Genomic DNA, 23,175 nt, shown 5'->3' on the forward strand with positions numbered 1-23,175 from the left:
TAAAATACCCTTTGGTTTCTGTGACTTCTCTCAAAATTCTGATCTTTGGGTAAATGTGACCCAACAGACTACTAATACCCATTTCTTCTTCCTCGTCAGGTATCACAGTTGATAGGAATGGTTTCATTTACTTTGTGGATGGGACCATGATTCGGAAAATTGATCAGAATGCTGTGATCACAACCGTGATTGGCTCAAATGGCCTGACATCCACACAGCCATTGAGCTGTGACTCGGGAATGGACATCACTCAGGTAGGCACCACTGACTTCCAAGCATTATCACCAGGTGGCAACATGGGAATGAATAACAATTTTTTCTTGTAGAAATTAAGTGGAAAGGAAGCCCATTTCATCTATTACAATACCACATAACAGAAGTTCTTTTCAGACAAGTTCTTCCCAGCAAAGTAGCGTTAATGGAGTTGGGGGGAGGGGAGAGGAATAAGCCAGGAAGGGAGTGATGGGCATGACAAAAAGAGGATAGAATGAGGGAATAAAACCTCCCATGCTTGGGCTAATTGGAAGATAAGGCCAGTCTCAGTTATGTAACATAAATAAAGAAATCACATCCTTGTAATACCAGGAGGAAAGCAAGGCAGGCCCCCAGCTACAATATGCCTAACAAATGGTTGATTAATCTCTGTTTGAAAACCCCCAAGGAGGGGAAACCCAGCCACTCCCTCCTGAGGTGGCCCATAACACACTGGGACAGCGCTCATTGGTATGATGGGTTTTCCTGGCATGGAGCCTAAACTTGCCTTTTTGTAACTTCCACCCATTGAACTTGGATCTGCCCTCTGGGACCAAGCAGAATAAGCCTGCTTCACTCCTCTGCATGGCATTCCTTCTGGTCCTTTAAATACTTGAAGAGAGAGATCATGCTACAGAGAAAAGAGTAATCCCTGTTCTCATGGAGCTTATATTCTCCTTGGGGGAAACCACACAAGATACTACATGAAGGGCCAGAAGGGATCTCAGAGGCTGGCCAACCCTCCCATTTGACAGATGAGAAACTGATTCCCAGAGAGCTAAGATGACTTTGCTGAGGTCCCAAAGGCAGTCCCAGTGGCAGAGCTGGCATTTGAACCAAGGTCTCCTAACCCTCATTACAACAGCTTTGTCACTGCAGCACCTTACCTTTGAAAGACATCATTGAAATGGGCAATTGTCAGTGAACTGATCGCTAGCTGCTGGTTTTGTGAAGGAAGGCTTATACTGAAAATGAGAATGATTTGTTTAAATAGTGCCTGATCAACATTGTTATTAAGTGCTCAGGCCCACATGGTACTGGGCAAAGCAAATTGAACTGAAATGTTATGGATAAAATCCAGAACACCCCTTTAATTGGATATGCACAATGCAGCCCTTTAAAAAGTCATTCCAGAGAATAGGCCCTTTCCCCCAGGAAGTCAAAAGCCCACCCATCTGGAACAATATCAGAATAATTGCAAGGCAGTATGGAAACAAGAGAGACTGCATGGTGTCCTGGCTAAAGGACCCCTCAGGGACTCAGGAAGGCCTAGGGTCAAGTTCACCTAAGAAACCAATGCCAAATGCTATGCTACTAACCAAATCCCTAAGTGCTGGGGAGCTCTGTAATGGAGTCAGAGGCAGAGGTAGTGTGTTTATTACATCTAAAGATAACCTAAAGCAAGCAGGTATGTTACATGATAGAGCATCTAAGAAGATGTGACAGGTTCAAACTTCAGGGTAAATCTAATAAGATGAAATTTTATAGTGAGAAATGTAAAATCATGCAGTTGAAATTCAAAAAATCCACTTCACAAGTATAAGATGTAGGGAGGGATAAATAGATAGCAGTTTGTCTGAAAAAACAGCTGGGGGTTTTAGTGAACTGCAGGGTTTATATGAGTCAGCCATGTGATGTGGAGGCCAGAAAAACTCATGTAATCTTAGACTAACATTGGGAGGCAAAGTGGGAAGGCCTAGGGAAATGATAGTCCCTCTGTCCTCTGCCTTCAGCAGACCCTGGAGCTGGACAGGGACCTTAGAGGCCAGCTCATCCGGTACTCTCATTTTACAGGTGTGGAAAATGAGGCCCACAGAGATTAATTGATTTGCCTCAAGATCAAATAGGTACTGCATGTCAGCCTAGAACTAAGTGTCAGGATTTGAACCCAGGTCCTCTGAATCTTAAACCAGCCTTCTTTCTATCATACCATGCTGCCCCTGTGAGCACCACATCTTAGAAAGGGCTTCAGGCACTTGAAAGGTGTTGATGTGAAAGAACGATTATATTTGTTGCTTCCTCCCCAGAAGCCCAAACTAGGTGGCAGTAGGAGGGGGTTGCAGAAAGCCCTTTCCATCAGGTCCAATGGGCTTCATTGAAGCTAAGATCACAGATGTGTATATGTGAGAGCACAGGACTTGAACATCGAGGTGTTTACCTCATACTACATTTCTAAAGAAAAAAAGAAATTGATTTGCAAAAAGAATTACTATAGATAGAAGAAAATCTATCTTATAAGAGGTTTCAGTACCCTCTATCAAATTAGAATAAATCAAACCAGAATATAAAGTAAAAATTACAGACTTGAGCAAAGTGTTAAAGAAACTGGGTTTGCTAGATCTGTAGGAGGAACTGAATGTAAAATGATTAATAATATTAACTAAGATGGCAGAGGGTGGTGGCACTAGGGAAGAGAGGAAGCATTTATATAGTGCTTATTATGTGCCAGGGACTATGCTAAGTTTTTACATGTATTATCTCACAAACCTGGGAGGCAGGTACCATTATAATTCCCATTTTACAGATAAGGACACTGAGGCAGGCAGAAGTCAAGTGACTTGCCCAGGATCACACAGCTAGTCGGTGTCTGAGGTGGAATTTGAACTCCGGTCTTCCCAACCTGAATGCTCTGCTTTATACACTGTATCATTAGCTAGTGCTTTTAAGTTTCCAAAGCATTTTACATAATTCCAAATGCATAAGTAACACTGACAAAACTTATCATAGTGTAAGTCACAAAGAAACCATAAATTCAGAAAGGCAAACTTTGAAGTCCTATATTACTGGAATAAAAATAATCAAATATCTGTTAAATACCTACTGTGTGCTAAGCACTACACTCATGTACTAGAGATAAAAATACAAAAAACAAAACAGCCTCTGTCTTCAAGGAGACATATTCCACAGAGGAAACAACATATGCACGTTACAGGTTGACTATATGTGAAGTACATGAAGGTAATTTGAGTGTGGAGTTGTCGACTAGCAGCAGGTGGTGGGGATCAGGAAAGGGCCCTTGTAGAAGGTGTCATGTGAGCAGTGAAAGTATGTATTCCAGGTGGACAGCTTGTACACAGAGACAAGAGACTGAGTGTTACATGGGAGGAAAAAGGAAGAAGGTAGATTTGTTCAGATTGTAGAGTGTGTAAAAGGCTATGATGAACCTGAAAAAGGTAGGTTGAGAAGTCATGTTGTGAATGGCTTCAAAAGCCAAAACAGAGGATTTTATACTTGGTCCTAGAGGTGAAATGGGCAGGGTTGGGGGTGGGGGATGAGATGGGAGGTGTGGCATAGTCAGACCTGTACTTTCCTATACCCAAAACAGGGAGACCCATCAGCAGGGTATGGCAGTAATCCAGGTGAAGGGTAAACAAGCGGGTCCCCAGGTATATCCCAGACTGGAGGAAAGCCAAGAGAGGGAATGTCACAGCCCTCAAAGGACTAGAAGACACCGATCAGATCAGATGGCATGCCCAGTGCTTAGTTACAGGAGGCCTCAGCATGGCCCAGTAGGAGGAAGCCCCACCACCTCCCTTGGCTACTTTGTCCAGTGGTGTCCTGGCACATCGATCCTTGGTTTTTCCCAGAACTAGGCTTCAGGGCTGGGGTTGACTGAGCCTAGTGAGGAGAGGGCTCAGTAGTGAACTTCATAGCAGTTGTTTATAGCAGTACTTACAATGATCCAGCTGAGCTTACAACAGGAGTTCAGTTTCATATTTCAGTAAATCAAAAAATATGGATTTTTGAACAAATGTCTGAATGAATAAGAGGAGCTGGTCTCTGTTTCTGCTGACAGGACAGCATGAGAATGGGAAACGGGGATTGGATTTGCAGCAGGAGAGACATAGTTTGGCCTTGGGAAGAACTTCCTGAGTCGGGAGACTGTGCATTACCAAAGGGAGTGGTAAATAGCTAGAACCCAGCCTAGCCTTAGGGTTCCCAAGAGTTTGCTCTATAGAAATCTATGATGCCAAACTGTTCTAACCGTTGTGAATTTTAGTTAGCAGTTCTCAAACCAGAGGCTGCTCTTTTTATGGCCCCCTGTGTTTTCCAGGCTACTTGGACAGTGTTTCTACCTTAAAAGATAGGAAACAGCAGATATTTTTTTCCTGACCCTGATTCTTCCTTGCCTTCTACTCTCATCTATTCTCTCTCTCTCTGACCAGACTAGAACCCAAGAGAAATGAATCCTTAACAAGTGGAGTGATCTTTAGCAAGTCCCGCCCCCACCCCTTGCAGGCTCAAGCAGGTTTGGCTGAAGTGAACTGTATATAGAACTGTGGAGTTCTTTCTATGAATACCCACCTAGTGACTTAGCAGAACCCACTACCGCTAGATCTCTTTGGATCCTTCAAGCTCACAGGAGCTGCATGAGGGCTAACTGCAAGTGCAACTTTTTTAATGTTTCATTCATTTTTTTTAAAAAATTGCTGTCACTTTCCAATGGCTGACCTCCCCTCAGCCAACAGAATCCTCCCTCGTAACAAAGCACGGGCAAGCAAAGTAGCTGAGACATTAGTCGTATCTGACAGTGTAGCCCTCATTCTATACCTACAAGTTGTTTCCTACCTCTCTGATGGAATGTTTCAACACCAAATATGATTTTTCACTCATTCTTCTAACAACCAACCCCTTCCAAAACAAACACATAAAAGACACACACATACACAAACACACACACAGCACATAAACACAGCAGCACTCAAGAGAATATCATTTCATAAGAAATGATACTTCCCTTGACTTCATTCAAAACATGCCCCCACCACCAGGAAAATCCAGCATGTCCATTTGGAGTTTAGGGAAAGGTGACTTCATGCCCTCCCTGTTTGTTTTTCATGACTGTTAAGCAGGTTCAAGCCTGAGGAGAATTTTGCTTTGGGCTAATCATATATTTTCACATCTTATGGAGATTAATTTACCACATGAAAATTTGCAAGCTACTAAGGGAAACAACTCCCCAAAGAAAGCTTCTTCACCTCTGTGCTTTCGACAAAGACACTGCATTTAGCGAGATGGCAAATGCCATGTGGTCCAGGATATGCTGCTTAGTCCCGTAATCAATGCTCAGTGGCACTTAGAAAACAGGTTAATCATGTCTTTTTATCTCTCAAAAACATAATTTGCTTTGATAACCAAATCAGCCATTTGTTCAAAATTCTTATATTTTCTGATTTAGCAAAATATGAAACAGATCTTGGGTATACTCAGTGGCAGAACTGCACCCTTTCATGGCTTTCATTAAACAAGGAGATGGGTTGCTTATGAAAACAAGGAGATGGGTTGCTTATGAAAAGGGAAATCCAAATCTTTCTTCCCCTTATGGAAGTCACTAGATTGCTGCTTCTGAATGAGCATACCTTGCTTATTCACTAGCATCTCACATCCTATAAGAACCAGACTGGCCCTGGAATGAGAAAGTGGGCCAACCCAGCCTCCCAGTGACAACCACTTTTTAAGTGGCATTTGATCTTCCATAACATTTCTGATACTGGCCACGTACATGCAAAATATATATACTTTCTGACCTTCATATACAAAAATGATGCTGTTCAGTGACTGTAAGCTGCCGCTTTGGAATCCCTTTTCCCAAGGCAGAGATGGCTTTGCACTGATTCAGCCATGGTTTTACTCCAGCTTTCCAGTAAACCACATTGATCTCTCCCAACATGGCCAGGTTGTGCAGCACATGCAGTAGCTGCTCACAAACAAAGGGGAGTAGAAGCCTAGCTGGGCTTCTTCAAAACTTTCTCAGCCATTTCAACTCGGTACAAATAGATTCTCCATTGTCTACTGCTGTGATCCAGGAAAAGTTATGATACTTGTTGCGGGGGGGGGGGGGTGGCCAGGGTGTGGATGGTAGCTGGGGAGCACCTACAGAAATGAAATCCTCCTTTCTTAGATGTCTGCTGAGTGTCTTTCTCTCCATCCCAAGGAAGCTCTCCTGTCCTTTAATACCCATGAGTGTTACAGCTGATGTGGGAGTTTAAGTTCTTCAGGAACTGTTTTCCTTTCTTTGTTTACTCCCATCACTCATCCACATGCCCACAGATGGAGATAAGAATTGGGTCTTATGAGTGAAGGCTCTATTAATTGAAATTCTCTGTAAGGACAAATTTCTGAATTTCTCTGGAATCAAAAAATCTGAATGATAACAAGCTTGCTTGAATAAGGGAAGAAATAATATCCAGGAAAAAGAAAGGCTTTTTTAAAGTTCTCATTCCCTATCCCTAGAGAGAAACTTTGAGCCCCTCCAAAAAAGGACTCTCAATGAATGTAGGAGACCACTAAAGGAAAGGTCATATCGCCAGATGATTCAGTAGACCGCTTAGAAAGTCTGCGGACATGGAAGTCCTTAGGGGAAGAGAGAAACTGTCTTCAAGCATATGAGAAGTTGGCTGTCTTTTGGAGATGGGGTTAGATTTGTTCTCTTTAGCACCAGAAAGCAGAATCAAGTGCAGTGGGTTGAACATTTGTAAAAAGCTGTGCTGATCCTACAGGAGCTAAAGACCATAGATTGTGATCCTAACATACAGTCAGTAAGGAAAGTGTTTTGCTTGCCAAAAGATAATCAAAATCATCGAACAACTAGTTTACTATCATTAAAAGTATTCCAAATCCTTCCTTTCTTCCAAAAGCATTATGTAAAGTAAATTATGGTAGTGGCTGGTAGCTAGGTAGGGAGGAGGCAAGGAGGGAGGGAAAGGGGGTTGAAATATTTCAATTTTCAGTCTTCCACTAGAACCCTCAAAGTGAATGGAACTAGGATCCATCTGGCAAAGGTTATCTGGTCCAACTCCAGAGAAGCAAAGTGACCAGACCTAGGGAAGTGATAACCCCTCTGTGCTCTGCCTCCTGCCTTCATCAGAGCCCAGAAGCTCTTAGGCGTCAGCTAAAAGGGGCTTTTAGAGGCCAGCTCATTGAGTGCCTTCATTTTTATGGTTGTGGAAACTGGGACCTACAGAGTTCCCTGACTTGCCTTAAGGTCACACAGGACGTTAGTAACTAAAGCAGAATTTGAACCCAGGTCCTCCAACTCTAAATCTACTACAGTATTCTACTTCCCCAGAGAGAACAGTAAGCTCACTATGAGGTAGCAGTGTGATACGGCAGCCAAAAAAGCTGATGTGTTCACAGGCTCCAGTACGTAAGGCACAACTTCCAGGGACAAAGAGGTGAAAGTTCCTTAGTACTCTCTTGGTCAGACAACATCTGGAGTATTGGACCTTGAGTTCATGTCACATGAGGATCAAGTGAAGGAACTGGACATGAAAATAAGAGAGGGCTCAGTAAGAAAGGCTGTTCGGTGTGAAAGAGAGATTAGCCTTGCTCTCCTTGGTTCCAGATGGAAAAACTAGGAATGTGTTGGTAAAAGTTACAAAAAGGCTCTTGGGCTTGGGGTGTTTCTTCACCTGTCAAACTCACAAAGTGGAATGAGTTGCCTCTGAGGGTGATGGCTGCTCTCTCTCCTTGGAGGTCTTGAGTAGGGCCTGTATGCCCACTGTAACACATTATGCTGGAGCAAGGGGTTGTGCAGGTGAGGGTCGGACTTGATTCCCACCAAGTTGCCTTCCAACTTTCACATTGTGTCATTCTGTGACATAAGTAAAGTCATCTCTGCCTTGTCTTCTTTCCACACAAAGGGTAGTTGCATTTTAGCTCTCATTAAAATGATGAAATGCTGGAGAAAAAAAGTATCTTTAAAGTTCAGACAGAGTCACAAATGCAAAGCTTCTAGCAAAGCCCCCGGACTTTTGAACAGCTCAATCTTTGGCACCTTGCACTCGACAGGCAGCAAAACCTCAGATGAACCTGTTCCCTAAGATACTGTTGTCTGTGGCTTGGTTAGCTCTGTTTGTTAGAGAATGGTGCTAAGAAGGCCAAGATCAGGGGCTTGATCCCCTTTGGAGCCAGTCAGCTTCACACACTTCCAGGCTGTGCCTCTAGATCTGGCCAGCTCTCCAGGAAATGCATTTTGCTGTTGGTAACAAGGAAAAGAATTTTAGACCTTTAGCAGAAAGCACCATCTATTGGTAAAACAACACTTAAATACGTGGCCTGACCGATTTGGTAGTATCATCTTCTTATGCAGAAAATACCATACATGCACACACACGCACACGCACACACACACACACCACTGGGTGGGGGAAGAGACCCAGACACACAGAACATCAACCTTAATCTTCACCTCTTGAGTGAACATGTATTTGAGAGACATAGAGCCAAGATTTGGTATGCCCAGAAAGGCCAGCTGTCTACCAGAGAGTGAGTCTGGAGATTTTTAGGTGTCAGTCCACTAGAATTCTATTCACTGTTGCAGAAATTCTGTAGAAGTTCTGCCAGTGCCTGAAAGGCTGACTGGCCTGAGTAACATCAAAAGACAGCAGCAGGCCAGAGAAATGGAAAACGACTATTGACTCTTACAGGAAAGGACCATTAAACTATGATCTCCATCTTGCTTAGCTAAGTATTACTTTGTAATCAGAAGCAAGCACCTAGCAACTAGGTGGCATTGTGGATACAGCACCAGGTCTGGAGTCAATTCAAATCCAGCCTCAGACACTTACTAGCTTTGTGACCCTGAGCAAGTCACTTTACCCTGTTTGCCTCAGTTTCCTCATCTGTAAAATGAGCTACAGAAGGAAATGGCAAACCACTTCACTATCTTTGCCAAGAAAACCCCAAATGGGGTCTCAAAGAGTCTGTCATGATTGAACAACAATACCATCTTCTGCCTGCCTGTGTAAGCACTGGCATTTTCTTGGTTATATCATTGCAAGTCAGTAAGACCTAAAGAATATTCATTGTCACAGATCTAGGAGGCAAAGTGCTGGCTTGGCCATGGTCCAGCCTTTTCCTGATGCTCAACAGTGAAAACAACCATCCAAACAATAAGTACATAGAAGTGCCAATCTGGAACAACCCCATGGTTCCTCCAGATTAGAAATTAGAGGCATCAGGGGACATGTTACAGTAGGATTTCTTATGTTGGCCAACCTCAAAAACCATCCAGATGAAAAGTGACTTTAGAGTGATAACACCTGCAGAGTTTTCTGACATCATTATGGCCACTCTAGTCAACAAGGAACCCTGGATTAAATTCCTTCCCAAAATCAAATCCTAAGCAACTCTAGAGAAAGTCCACATGTAGAGGAAGTGGAAGTGAGTACATGTCACATCCTCACTGACCCAGCACCCAGGTGCCCAGTGAATTTATATTTCAGTTGTGAATTCACAAGAATTCACAAGTGAACCTGCTGGCACCAAGGTGGAAGAAGGCTTTGTCAGACTTCTGCCCAATTATCCAGTGCTCCATCTCTTCTACTCCTGTTTCAACTCATGCCATGCAGCAGTGTTTTCTTTGTTGTTGGATAATGATTGGATTATGGAAAAGATTAGGGAGGAAAACATGAACTTTGTGCTATAGAGAACTTCCCAGCTTCTGAAACCGCAGCCCATGGTTCTCCTGGGGCCTCAACTAGAACCTCTTAAAATATGTATGGCAATAAATTTCAGAATGCTTAGTGTGCTGCTGTTGAGGTTTAGGGGTGCTGGGACCCAAAAATTCAAGAGCAAATGATGCATGGGTCCTGCCTTGGATGAATTCGACCCAAGCCTTCTTTCAGTCAGAGACAAGGTTTATTAGAACACGGGTCCGGGTGGGCTAGATTCTAAGAAATCCACCCTCTTGTGACATTTGACTGAATCTGAGCCATTGGCTGGACTCTTAAGGAATCTGAGCACTTTAATGGAGGTAAGATGAATCTTATATACAGAAAGACTGTGGAAAGGATCTAGGGGTGGCCAAGTAGTCTGGGGTAACTGGGAGCTGACAGAGAAGGACCCAGAAGGGCCTGGTGCCCCAAGTGAACACCAGGGACCTGGGTTACATGGAAGGGGTCTAGATGGAATCAAGGAGTGGTGCTCTAGGGTCGGACCAGGTGCAGACAATGAGGGCTGGGCTGGGTTAGGACAATGTAAGGACAGTTGAAAGAATTTTACTGAGATGAGCCTCAGGTGAACCGTGTGAGAACATTCAAGGGAAGTTGAGAGGGGGTGGGTTTCCTAGGGCCTATACCCTGTCACCACCATTGTATGTGCCCACATAAGTATTTCTTAACTGACCCTTGGTGCACATTGAATGTCCAGGTAGCCACCTCTGGAGTTGTGTCGCCGGCTAAGTGTGTGCTGTGGAAGGGGTGGGTACAAAACCAAAAGTCCATTTGAGGCCTTGTGAAAATCTAAGGAGTGAAGTCTTCTCTCTAATGTTCATTAGGCTATCTGTTAGAAACATTACCATGTGAAAGAGAGAGAGAGAGAGAGACACTTTGCAGAAGAAGAAGCTAACCAGAAATGAACTTTTGAGCAAAGCCATCACAAGCTTTTCTTCCCATGGAGGGCTGTCCATTTATATCTTTTCTCCATGGTGAAATTTTTTAATAGTTTCTTCCTGAAATGTTACCCTAAGAAAAAAAAAGGTTAGAGGTAGTTACTGAAATGAGCAGATGATCAATGAAAGAAAACCATTTCAGAAAAACAGTACAAGGATACTTTGGGCTTCTAAATTGCTTTGAGGGCCAAGGGGAATTAGAAGCATGGAATTAGAATTAGAAGCCTGTCGAGCTAGGAATAGAATATTAATAACTTGCAACAAGCTTTTTTCTGTAACTTATCAACAAGAAGAAACTAGGCAAAGAATGGTTTCTGGTGCTCACTCACAAGAAGGAAAAAAACGCCTCCCTTCTCCTTTATGGAGCTTCCGGTGATCTCTTCCTTACTCTGAATTCCCTCAGGGTCAAACTTGCTCACATAAACCCTTGGACTATTCTCTTCTTCAGGCATTCTCCACCATTTTGTGTTATGAACCTCATCGGTAAAAGCCTGCCGACCCCTTGTCAGAATGACATTTATGAACGTACAGGGTTCCAAATGAAGCCATTTATGTTGACATGTGCTTATCAAAATAGTCTTTTAAAAAAAAGTTCGCAGACCCTACCCCTGCTCTAGTTGTTTCATGCGCTTGTCTCTTGGTTCGCCAAGTAGATGTCGAGTTCCACATGGCTACAGACCATGTCTTTTTTTCATCCCCCCCTTCAAGAAGCCTACATTGAACATCTACCTTATACAAAGCATTTGGAAGAGTTGCAAGATGATTAAGACATGGCTTTGCCTTTTAATAGTTCACAGACTAGGAGGAAAAGTAAGGCAAGTACATGTAGGAGTGTCCCCATGGGGCAGTATGGAACAAGTAAGAAAAACACAGTGGGATAGGAGTACAGAAGAGAGAGGCAGTATTGATAGAAGAGGAATCGTAAGCCCCTGACTTCTGCCCAAGAATCTTGACTAGGCCCAAGTATTAAGAGTAGATTCCTGAATGTATACCCATTCCCATCTACCTCTTTTCTTGTATCGCCTATGCCTAGCACGTTGCTGGACGCACAGTAGGAGCTTAGCTTAACTGAATTAAAACAAAAAATGAAAGATGTCAGAGGAGGGAGATGACTTTAAAGTTCCTCCTGGGAACCGTTGAAAGGGTGGAGTTCTTCAGCACACATGAGAAACCTCAAACCAGAGAGATACAAACATGAGGTCGGCAAGTAGTAGCATGTAAAATACATTCTTCCTACAATACCAATCATGTCTAGAAACCAATTAGCTGGGATGTCTGAAGGACATGCTGTAGTTTTCATCTCCTGCTGATAGATGACTTGCTCTGGAAATTGAAAACTGGAAGCAGTTACACGTTCAGTGTATACAGAAATGCCATTTCAAAAACCGAAACTTCAGAAGGGGAGACACAAGAAAAGGACAAGAGAAAATTGAAGCAGTTATGCCTATTATTAAGATGAGATCACAGCAATTAGGCAGCAGATTCTAGATGAGTTTGGGTGTGTTGATGGATTGGAGGGAGTATGTGGAAATAGTCATGGCATCAGCCAAGTCTTGTGGCCTTCAAAGGAAAGGAAGATTTTTCAGTCATCCAAGTCATGGCATTTCTGGGATGAAAGCACTTCAGATTCTAGGCATATTTGGTCTTAATAAGTTAGAAAGACATTGATGCTGTGGAATAGGGCTGCCTGTCATCATTATGGCCAGTCATTTTCATTTTGGGACCAGAATGATCAGTGGAAATGGAGACTATCACTCTTCCCTCACTGGGCTTAAATGACACCTGGATATGGCTACATAGATTCATTTGGATCAAAAAGAACTTTTAGGCACCCATTCTATCACTACTGTTTTTGAGGGTTTTCTTCCTCGAAAGTAGAGCTGTTCAAAAGTGCAGTGGACTGCCTGAAAAAATTCCCTCTCGTTGCTTCAAGCAAAGGCTACAGAAGTCTCTGCTTCTCCTCAGTCTATCACATTAACTTCCTTTAATTGCGGTTGTCCCTCAAGATTCTGTCCTGGGCCCCATTTTCTTTCCTCTCTACACTCTGTCAGTGACCTCATCGACTCTCGTGGGTTTAGTTATCGAATTGTAAATGACTCTCACATCTATATATCCAGCCCCAACCTCTCTCCTATGCTTCATTCTCACAGAAATAACTTCTGGTTGGATGTCTCCTAGCAGATGTCCCATAGACATCTCAAATTCAACATGGCCTAAGATGAAATTGTCTTTCTCCCCAGACTACCGTGTTCCCCATTTTGCTATCAAGGGTAGCACCATCCTTTGTCACCCAGGCCCAGCATGTCTTTACACAAGCACTCACTCCCTTGTCACTCCTACTTCTTAAAATGCCTAGCTTCATTCAGAATTCGGTTCGAGTGGCGCCTCCTACATGAGGATTTTCCTCATTTCTCCAGCTGCTAGTGCTCTCCTCTCCCACCCCCACCAAAAATAAAATTGCCTCCACATTTCTTTCATGTTTACTTATATGCGTATATATTACCCACCCACCCCACCAACCCCTACCTCCAACCCCCTGTCATCTTATAAGCTCCTTGAGCATGGATGAATTGCTTTTTTTTTTCTTTTATCTCTAGCACATAGCACAGTACAGCTTGGCACATATAAAGTGCTTAATAAATGTTTGTTGGCTGATTAATTGAGTTGTTACGGAGTTTGTAGAAGTGATTCTAGGTAGAAGTGAATAGCAGTTCCCTCCACTGATGCAGAGAAGCAAATCATTTGAGCAAATCACTATGCCTCCCCCATCCTGTACTGGTAAAGGTGGTTTTTTTAATCCAACTAAAAGACTGTATACATTTGCATACATTTGCCCCTACTGAATTTTGTCCTTTAGAGTCAGCCCAATACTCCAGCCTGTCAAGACCTTCTGAGATCTGAATTAATCCTTCAGTGTGTTAACTATTACTCTGTTTTGTATCATCTGAAAATGTGATATTACCTCTGCCTTTATCCAAGTCAGTCATAAAAAGTAGTAAATAACATAGACAGATCCCTGGAGCACTCCACTACAGACCTTCTGCAAATAGAAATTCCTCTGACATTTAAATCCCTTGAAAACCTGTCCCCTCCCTAGTCGTTCTAGTCTTAAACATCACTCCCCTCCTCCCACTTTGCCATCCAGCCATACTACACAATTTGCTCTTTCAGTCATGTGATCCTCCACCTCTGATCTCTGTGCTGTTATACTGGCTGTCCCCATGTTTGAAATCACTCTCTCCTCATCCTTACCTCTTATAATCTCTCATTTCCTTCAAGACTAAGTTCAGATGCCACCTCCTATATCAAACCTTTCCCAATTCCCCTAGTCACTAGCACATTCCTTCCCAAAACTACCTTGTATTCAGTTTGTCTATAGTATGTATGACATTAAGTAACCTGTTTGGATGTGAGGTTGAGGGTGAAGTCAAGGGGGAGAAAAGTTCTCCTTCCCCTGGCTCCCACTGTTGGAATGTGGGCATTGCCAATCAGTACCCACAAAACCTGGGAATTAGGGTAGGGCTAGGGGCCTTCCTCTGTGGCTACACCACAGCTTCAGTTCAAAATCCCCACTCATTCTGGATATCACTCCTGTGCGGGTCCTTAAGTCTCCAGAATGGGAAGAGTCCTTCATGGCTCAGGGTCAATCAATCCATCAAGCATTTAAGTACTGACTGACTTGTCTGTGCTAGGTGCTGGGGATACAGATACAAAAATGAAACAGTCCCTGCCCTTAAGGAGCCTCCATTTTAATAGGGAAGATAACATGGACATAAATAAGTATACACATGTGAAGCGCTCTTTTGAGATGGAGCCTGATTGCGTGGGTTTTCAGGAGATGAAGGGGACAGAGTTGTTTACTTCCCATTCTAGATAAGAATATAGTTACTTTGGGCCTATGGATTTTAATTCGTCACGGACAACTTGGTATTGTCTTACTATCTCTACTTATCTTGGGTATCTGTCATATCAAGTTAAATGGTCAAAGCTGAACTGAGCCCAATGGGGAGAAATTGCAGGGAGATGGATTTAGGCCAAACTTCCATACAAAAGTAGCTCCCCCTCAATGAAAGTCTTCAAGCACAAGCTGAATGACCACTTCTTGGGTATGATGTAGTGGGGATTCTTTTTCAGCTTTGGGTTAGACTAAATGGCCATCTCTGCAAATCTATTATTCTGGCATTGTCTTCCATGAGTTTTATTCCCCAATAAGTTTTGCCTATTAAAAAGAAGGCAAGAGACACCATTCCTTTCAAAGAAGTGTCATCAGACTTTCCAGTTGCAGAAAAGATACTTTCCCTAGAAGGGTTTATCCTTTTCCTTTTATAAATCTGAAGACGCTCAGGCAATATCGGTGTCAAGTAATGTGAAGGCCATTTGAAAACTGACAAAAAGTGACGCTAACAATGTGGAGCCATGAAAAACTAGAATGTTGAATTGGCGGAGCACCTAGCAAGGAGAGCTCAGCCCCGTCAGTCACTGTATCTTCCCTGGGGCTGGTGCACTGTATAAGAGATAATCACACACTCCCTGCAAAGTCATCCTGAAGAGACCTCAAAGATCAAAATCAAACCAAGTCATTTTTTAAATGAACCAAAGGGCTCAAAGTATAGGGAAGGACAGAGATTAGGAGTGTCATGTTCAGGAAGGGGTTCGGGGGGGAGGGGGGAGGGAGGAGTCTTTTTTGAAAATACCTGGTTTTCTCAGAGGCAGAACTCTAAGATAAAAACCATAGTGATGGCTGATTTGTGTGAAATTTTGAGACTGATCCATAGAAAATTTCCCCAAATGGAGGAAGTCAGCGAGGGAGCAGAGCTTTGCAGTCCTGTGGGATCAATAGGATGGGGATAACAAAAGAAATGAGTAGTGGCATCACATGGAGGATTGCTGAAAACACCAGAGAGAAACTTGGGTAATGGACTCATGTTAGCCATGGAACCAGTTACCAAATATAGGTGGAATATAATTTCCAGAACGTAGTCAAGGAATCCAGTGATATTTGTAGACAAAGAATTTAGAAGAAAATCTGACTTCAAATACCCTTGACTTCAGCATTGTGCACATTCCCTTCACCAACATAGATCACAAACCTTCTCTACCTTTAATGGATAGTCTTCAAAGGCCGTATAGCTGGAAGGCATCTTAGAGGCCATGCAGTCCAACCTTCTCATCTTGCAGATAGGGAGTCTGAGCCTCATAAACATTTAGATCATCTATAGCAGAAGTGACATTTCAACCCAGGTCATTGGAGTCCAAGTCTAGTACGCATTTAGGGTTAGAGTTGGGGGTTAGGGTTAGGGTATGTTGCTGTGACCACAAAAATTCATTGCATTTATGAGCCTCTCCAAATTTCATCTCCCAATAGGCATCACTAGGTCTATACTAGAAGTCTTCCCAGTTTAGAAAACCTGCCAGAACTGGGTAGGACTTTCTTTAGAAGGTTTTATTCTTTTTCATTTGTAATCTACTCTGGAAAACTATATAGCTCCCCTGGTGAGGTAGAATACCGCCAGAGAGGGAAGGAAAGTTGTCTTCATTATTTATGGATACCATTGAGTCTTTTGTGCTTTGTGTTTTGAGTTGGGCTAAATGAGTTCTGTCCTGTATTCATTGTGTTGTTAAACTGGGTGTTGGCACAGGAACTGACAGCCCTTTAACTTTTCTGTGGAGACCTAAATGCACGAATGTGTTAGAGCTTGTGAAAGCTGGTTGTTAAATTTTCAGCATGAGTATTTACTTTTCAGAAATCAGCAAACTCTATAAGTCTGGGTTTGATTTAAGTTTTGTTGATTATCCACAGACTTAAAAAAGTGATGGAGAAAAGGTTAGTGCAATTTATACTTAAAAGTGTGTCATATGTGTGTATATATATATATATATAATATATATATATATATATATATAATATATATCAATAAAAAGGGGGCCTTTTTATAATTGTCCTTTAGAAGAAACAAGTTGGTGAACATTGAAACAGTCTGTTCCCTCCGAGGCCCCTCCCCCCATTCAGTCCTTTGGGTAGGTGTGAGAAAGCTCCCAGGATGAGCCCTGCTGTTCCTTAGGGGCCCCTGTGTAGTTTGTCTTTCCTGGACTGCCCTGCCAAGTACAAGTAAGCTGACTTCACTTATTAACAGACAGCATTCTGGAAGCCCAAGCCCTTCAGTGGCCAAGGGCAGAGGAGAAAGGGGATGGTCTTAGAAGTAGCCCCCAGAGGCCCAGGAAACTGGTCACCTTCCCACTGGCCCCTGTGTAGGAGAAGAGAGGAGGTGAAGAATTTGGGTAGTTCCTCTCCCTGGCTGAACTGGGTGTTGGGATGGAGAAGAAAGGAGAGAGGCCCAGTAAAGCTGAGGAGGAGCCAGCATTGAGGGGCAAGATTCCTGGAAATCCATCCAGGGTACAGACATACCCCACAAGGAGAGCTAAAGAGAGCCTTCTTCATATTGGAGAGCTGTTTGTTAAACATCTACTTAGCACACCTCTGCCTAAATTGAAACTAACTCTTGATATTCCACTAGGGAAACCCTAGATAAAGGCATGAGCTAAAAGGAGAGATTCGGAGAGAGGCCTCCAAGATTTAACCTAGTCCATTTAAATCCAAAGCTTTGGTTCTGGGTCACAGCTTACAGTTGTCTTAATGGTCATCGAATCATTCATTTAGCCATTTCTTTCTCCTTTCAAGATGGTTTGGAGGTATCGTGTAGATACAGCCCAAGAAGTGACTGGAACTCTGGAAAATAAATGGTATATGGTGGAAAAAGTTAAAAGGATATTACAAGTGTGACAATCATCATAGAGAATGCATATGATACCTCATATCCATCTGTAAGGTACTTAAGTATGCCCCAGGAGAGCTTTACCTGGGGAGACACATCCACTGTACTTAGTACCAAAATTTTCCATTTCTCTGAGTACTTTTCTGGATTAATTAGTTAAATCCAGGCTATACATCTGGATATTTAATTTGCATTTGAATTTTCCCCCATAGAATCCTGATGCTTTATTTGATTCAAATTCTAAATTAACAGGATTCTTAAGCCACCTGTGGGCTTGTTTGGTCTGAAAGTCATATCCCTTGTAGACAAGTTTTCAATTAATGTAGGAAGCACATGGAAGAATCGGGAAGAGTTAGTGCTGTCAGGATCTGACATGCCAACAGTTCATTTTTCTCTGCCCAGGGTTGGTTCTCAGGGAAAGTAAGCTTGTCGGGGTGGAGAAGGGGGAGAAAAGTATCAGTAGCTTGTGGGTAAACCAATGACCTTTAATGGTAATTTATTTTTAAAACTAATTTATCATGACAGGATGGGACAACTGTCAGACATTTGGACAAATTCCCAGGGTATCAGCTCACTAGACAGAGTTTCTGAGGGTTTCCACCACTGTTTGTTCCTCCATCTCCCACCATCCCACTCCAGAAAACAGTTATTTACCACCATGCAGACCAAGAGCTAGTGGCTAGCTGCTCAAGGGAATCTCTTTGCACTCCACCCCCAGTGGGCCTGCGTAGTTTACAATTCTGTGATTTCTCTCTAGCTGACACATGTAAATTCTTACTGCTAGAACAAGCTCAAATGATTTGGTTTATATATTAGACTATATATTATATAAATGTCTTGGTAAGAGTTTCCCATTCCAAGAAAGACTTCTTCAAAAACTTGCCTTGGAAAAGATGCATTTAACATAGGAGAAAAAGGAAAGGAAAGGGGGGAAACAAAGGGGGAAAAGTGGGAGCAGGGGGAGGGTGCAGAGAGAATGAAAGTACTTCTTAGGAAATGTGTAAAGATCTGACTTTGGGAAAGTCGGTGGCCCGTCCACAAATCAGCCACACATCTTTAGCCTGAGCAATTTGAGAGACCCAGCCACTCAGCCAAGGCAAATGGGAATTGAAAGCGACCTGTACCGTCTGTTTAGGTTTCTCAGAAGCACAAAGGCCATTTTAGTCTCTGGGAACTGCCAGAGGGTAACTTACTTGATGGCAAAGAAAACAAGCAGCCCTAGCTGGTGTCTTTTGGAGGCGATATTCAATCCAATAAACATGACACTAATATTACTGGCTTAAATCAAGTGGGGCAAGGTGGAGAATTGAACAGCTTATCTTCCACGTCCAAGCCTTTATCACAAGGGCAGCCTTGAGAGAGGAGAAGGGAGAATGTCAAAATAGTGTGGCCACTCTGGCTGGCCAGCTGGGCTCTGCCCCAGGCTTTGTGAGGGAGTGGAAGAGGAAAGGCCAGTCCCCCATTTTTGTTTTCATGTCAGCAGCTCCAGTTGATCAAAAGAGGAATTTTGCAGTGAGATAAATCCCCTTCCTCCTTTCTCTTCCCCTCACCCAGCAGTTTGATTTCCTGAGCTACAATGTTCATGACCATAGTACCCACTGATAGCTTCTGTCTAAGCACAATGGACTGTCTGTAACTTAGCGTACAGCCTGCAACAGAGGGAGAGGGGAGCGGAGTAGACATACCAGAGAAGACAATGATCTGGTAGCTTGGTGCACTGGAGAGAGAGTCAGGCCTCAGATACCCACTAGCCATGTGATCCTGACAGAGTCACCTAACTTCTCCTTGCCTCATTTCCTGAACTCTAAAACGGTAATAGAAATAGTACTACCTCCCAGGGTTATTGTAAGAGTTGTTAAGTGCTTAACAATGCCTGATTTATAGTAAGTGCTGCAGAAATGCGTGCTATTATACTTATTTGCCATTCTGAAAAATAACCAGCCACATGAATGAAAACAGTTTTTCTTTCCCATTAAAACTGACCTTGGATTTGCCAGCACTTGGCAAGAGACCTTAATCTAGTTTGTACGCTATTCTTTTCTCAGGTACGATTGGAGTGGCCAACAGATCTTGCAGTCAATCCCATGGACAACTCATTGTACATCTTAGATAACAACATTGTCTTGCAAATTTCCGAGAATAGACGAGTCCGGATTGTTGCAGGCCGGCCCATCCACTGTCAGGTACCAGGGATAGATCATTTCTTAGTCAGCAAGGTGGCCATCCATTCAACTCTGGAATCGGCCAGGGCCATCAGCGTCTCCCACAGTGGAATCCTCTACATCGCTGAAACAGACGAGAGGAAAGTGAACCGCATCCAACAAGTCACAACCAATGGTGAAATCTCTCTAGTTGCTGGAGCCCCCACGGACTGTGACTGCAAAATTGATCCCAACTGTGACTGTTTTTCAGGTACAAACTGATTGTCATTTTGCTGGAACACAGATCACCACCCTTAGCTGTCTTCTGTAGGAATTATAGCTACCATATAAGTACAAACATCTAGAACAGGGGTTCTTAACATGTTTTGTGTCTTAGAGCCCTTTGGCAGTCTGATAAAACTTCTGAACCACTTCTCAGAATTAAGTTTTGAAATAATTGAAGGAAATGCTCCATTTCAATGAGAGGTTAGCTAAAATAAAGATGGAATTTTTTCCCATCCAAAGTCACAGACCCACTTGAAATCTATCCACTGTCTCCATGGGTCCCAGGTTAAGAACCCCTACTCCAGAAGAAAACACTGGGGAGCATCAATGTGGCCTGGGAGAATGAGCCCTGGATTTGGAATCAGGAAATAAAAGTGCCTTTCCTAGTTCCACATCTAGTTCACTGTCTGACCTTAGGTCAGTTACTCAGACTCGTGCGCTCAAGCATCATCTCTCAAATTAGAATAACATCATTTACCCTGTCCATATCACAGTATTTCAAGAGACTGTAACAGGTGTGGCTGTGGATTTGGAAAGTTGAACAGGCTGTACAAATGTGACTCATGTCAGGAAGTGTCCCAGTTACCTTTTCTCCTTTTTTCTTCACTCACCTCACCTAGAAGCCAAGAAAGTGTACCCCTTAATAGACAGCACCAAAGCCATATATGCAAATAATCATAGCTCACTCAAGGAAACCAAGCCCTTTGGGCCCCTTGCCTTCCTTTTATGTGAGGGCCCCTCAAAATCACTTGCTTCCTAGCAAGGCGCTGGCAGTTTTGTGGCATCCCCTAACCCCTTCACCGCCTTTCTTGTGCTTTTGCTTCTTGGTGCTAAGCTCTGCTCTTCTTCCCTGTTGTCCACTGTTCTCCAGGGGACTCCTCAATTCATCTCCACTTCCTTCCCGTCAGTATCCAGGGCATGCTACACAAACTCAGTATACACAAGCTCAAAAATACAGCTAATAAGAGTTGGAAATGACCCTCTACCTGGGGCCTTCAGACCCCGGGTCTGGTGCTACCTTCCTCTACTGAAATTGCCCCAGGACATCCTGCAGCTTTTTATTATGTCCAAAATGTCATTGTTCCTTCCATGACCAATAAGAATATGGCACCAGCGGTCAAGAATATCATTTTGTGTGTATGTGTGAACCTGGGATTTCACCAGTACAGGGAACTCTCATCCCCAAAGCAGATCAAGCACTTCTGGTCATTTCCTCAGTCAGAGGGTCTGGATTCGGATTCTGGCTCTGTGACTTTGGACAAGTTCTTTAACTTCTCTGGGCCTCAGTTTTCTCAGGTTGGATTAGATGAAGTCATTTTTGCTCTAAACCTTTGTTCCTATGAATTTATTGAGGCCTATGCATCCTTTTTTAAGTTTGACACCTTTTTTTTTAATTCCACAGACTTTTCCCAAGATCTCATCTACCACCACTCACTGACTCTGCCCATAGAACCCTCCTTTGTCATAAAGAAAAACAGCTAAAGCAAAACCAACTACCACAGTGACCACATCAGCACCTCTTGTCTACCAAGAGCAGGGCCCATACATCATCCATGCACTGTGCAGCCTTGTTCAAATATTTGTCCAAGCCAGCACACTCATTTTCAATTTTCAATTCAGTAACTATTTATTAGGCACTTACTTGGTGCCTGGCACTGTGCTAAGCACTAAGACTACAAAGACCAAAAAGCAAAAAAAGAAACAAATAGTCCCTGCTTTCATGGAGCTTACCTTCTACTGGGATAGTGGGGAGGACATATATGTTGTTGTTCTGTCATTTTAAATTCTCTCTGACTCTTCATGATCCCATTTGGGATTTTCTTGGCAAACATACTGGGGCGGTTTGCCATTTCCTTCTCTGACTCATTTGACAGATGAGGAAACTGAGGCCAACAGTGTTAAGTCACTTGCCCAGGGTCACACAGCCAGTACGTGTCTGAGGTTGGATTTTAACTCAGGTCCTCGTGACTCAATGCCAGACACTCTACCCACTTCAGTGCCACCTAGCTGCTATATTCCTCTTAGCTTCTGACTCCTCTTAGGCCAAAGGAAGTTCTATTTGCAACTTGACTTGCGATTTTTAATCAATATTTCCATCCCCCTTCCCCTCTGCTGGGTAGGGGGTTATGCCTTTTTTGTTGATTTATCAAATATAAAGTCATTCTCATTTTTTTTCCATGACCAAGTTTGATCTCATGGCTGATTCTTGCATTGAAAGCCTTGGTCAAGTTCATGTGGCCCTGGGAAACCAAGTAAAAAGGATGTGACTGTCATTGTTAGACCAGATGACTTCCAAGGTCCCTTCCCACTCTGGGGTTATGGTCCTCTATCCACATACACAATTTAGCCTCATTTTTTCAGAGTCACACTTCATGCAGCCATCATTATTATCTGTTCTCATCTCTCGAAATATGATCAGTAAGACTGGGGACTTGGGAAAATTGGTGTAACTGAGATAATTGCATCTTATTATTAATCTTCAGAGGTACCAATTCAAAAATTACACTCTTTTAGATAATGGGTTTGAAATTCGGTGGGGGAGAAACAATTGGCTTGCTAAATCTTATTTAAAGAAACAATCTCCTCAGTACCAAAGGATGAAATCAGTGCCCCACCTCCTGGTGTGATAGGTTAAATGCTTGTAAGATCAACTATTAAAATAATGAATCGCTTCCTCAGGTGATGGTGGCTACGCCAAAGATGCAAAACTCAAAGCCCCGTCTTCATTAGCAGTTTCCCCTCATGGCACTCTCTACGTGGCTGACCTGGGGAATATCCGCATCCGGGCTATAAGCAAGAACAAAGCTCATCTGACTGACATGAACCTTTATGAGATTGCCTCTCCAGCTGACCAAGAACTCTATCAGTTCACCGTCAATGGGACTCACCTATACACACTAAACCTGATCACCAGGGACTACGTATACAATTTCACCTACAATGGTGACGGAGATTTAGGAGCAATTATTAGCAGCAACGGGAACTCTGTTCACATTCGACGGGATGCTGGCGGAATACCTCTGTGGCTAATGGTGCCTGGTGGTCAGATGTACTGGCTAACGATAAGTAGCAATGGTGTCCTAAAAAGAGTATCAGCCCAAGGTTATAACTTGGCCTTGATGACCTATCCAGGAAACACCGGCCTTCTGGCAACCAAAAGTAATGAAAATGGATGGACAACCGTTTATGAGTAAGTTCTTCTGGTAGTCCTTGTTCTGAAACTGCTCCAAAATAGAAAATGGTGGGAATTTCATGTAATTTTTCTCCTAGAAACTACAGCCAAGAAAGTGTTTGCACCAACCCAAAGTTCAGCCCTTTCCTTTCACTGTGC

The 23,175-nt window shown here is 43.1% G+C and overlaps 1 protein-coding gene across 5 annotated transcripts in view; it reads left to right on the forward strand.

Moving 5' to 3' along the window:
• TENM1 (teneurin transmembrane protein 1) overlaps window positions 1-23,175 on the forward strand; it is a 448,583-nt gene that overhangs the window by 397,324 nt on the left and 28,084 nt on the right. For all 5 annotated transcript variants that reach the window (XM_036739968.1, XM_036739972.1, XM_036739969.1 and 2 more), the window contains 3 exons: window positions 100-254; window positions 19,464-19,830; window positions 22,524-23,034. In XM_036739968.1, the coding sequence (XP_036595863.1) occupies window positions 100-254; window positions 19,464-19,830; window positions 22,524-23,034 (1,033 nt within the window). The remainder of the gene's footprint in view (window positions 1-99; window positions 255-19,463; window positions 19,831-22,523; window positions 23,035-23,175) is intronic.

This window comes from Trichosurus vulpecula, chromosome X (assembly GCF_011100635.1).
Source record: "Trichosurus vulpecula isolate mTriVul1 chromosome X, mTriVul1.pri, whole genome shotgun sequence".
NCBI lineage: Eukaryota > Metazoa > Chordata > Mammalia > Diprotodontia > Phalangeridae > Trichosurus > Trichosurus vulpecula.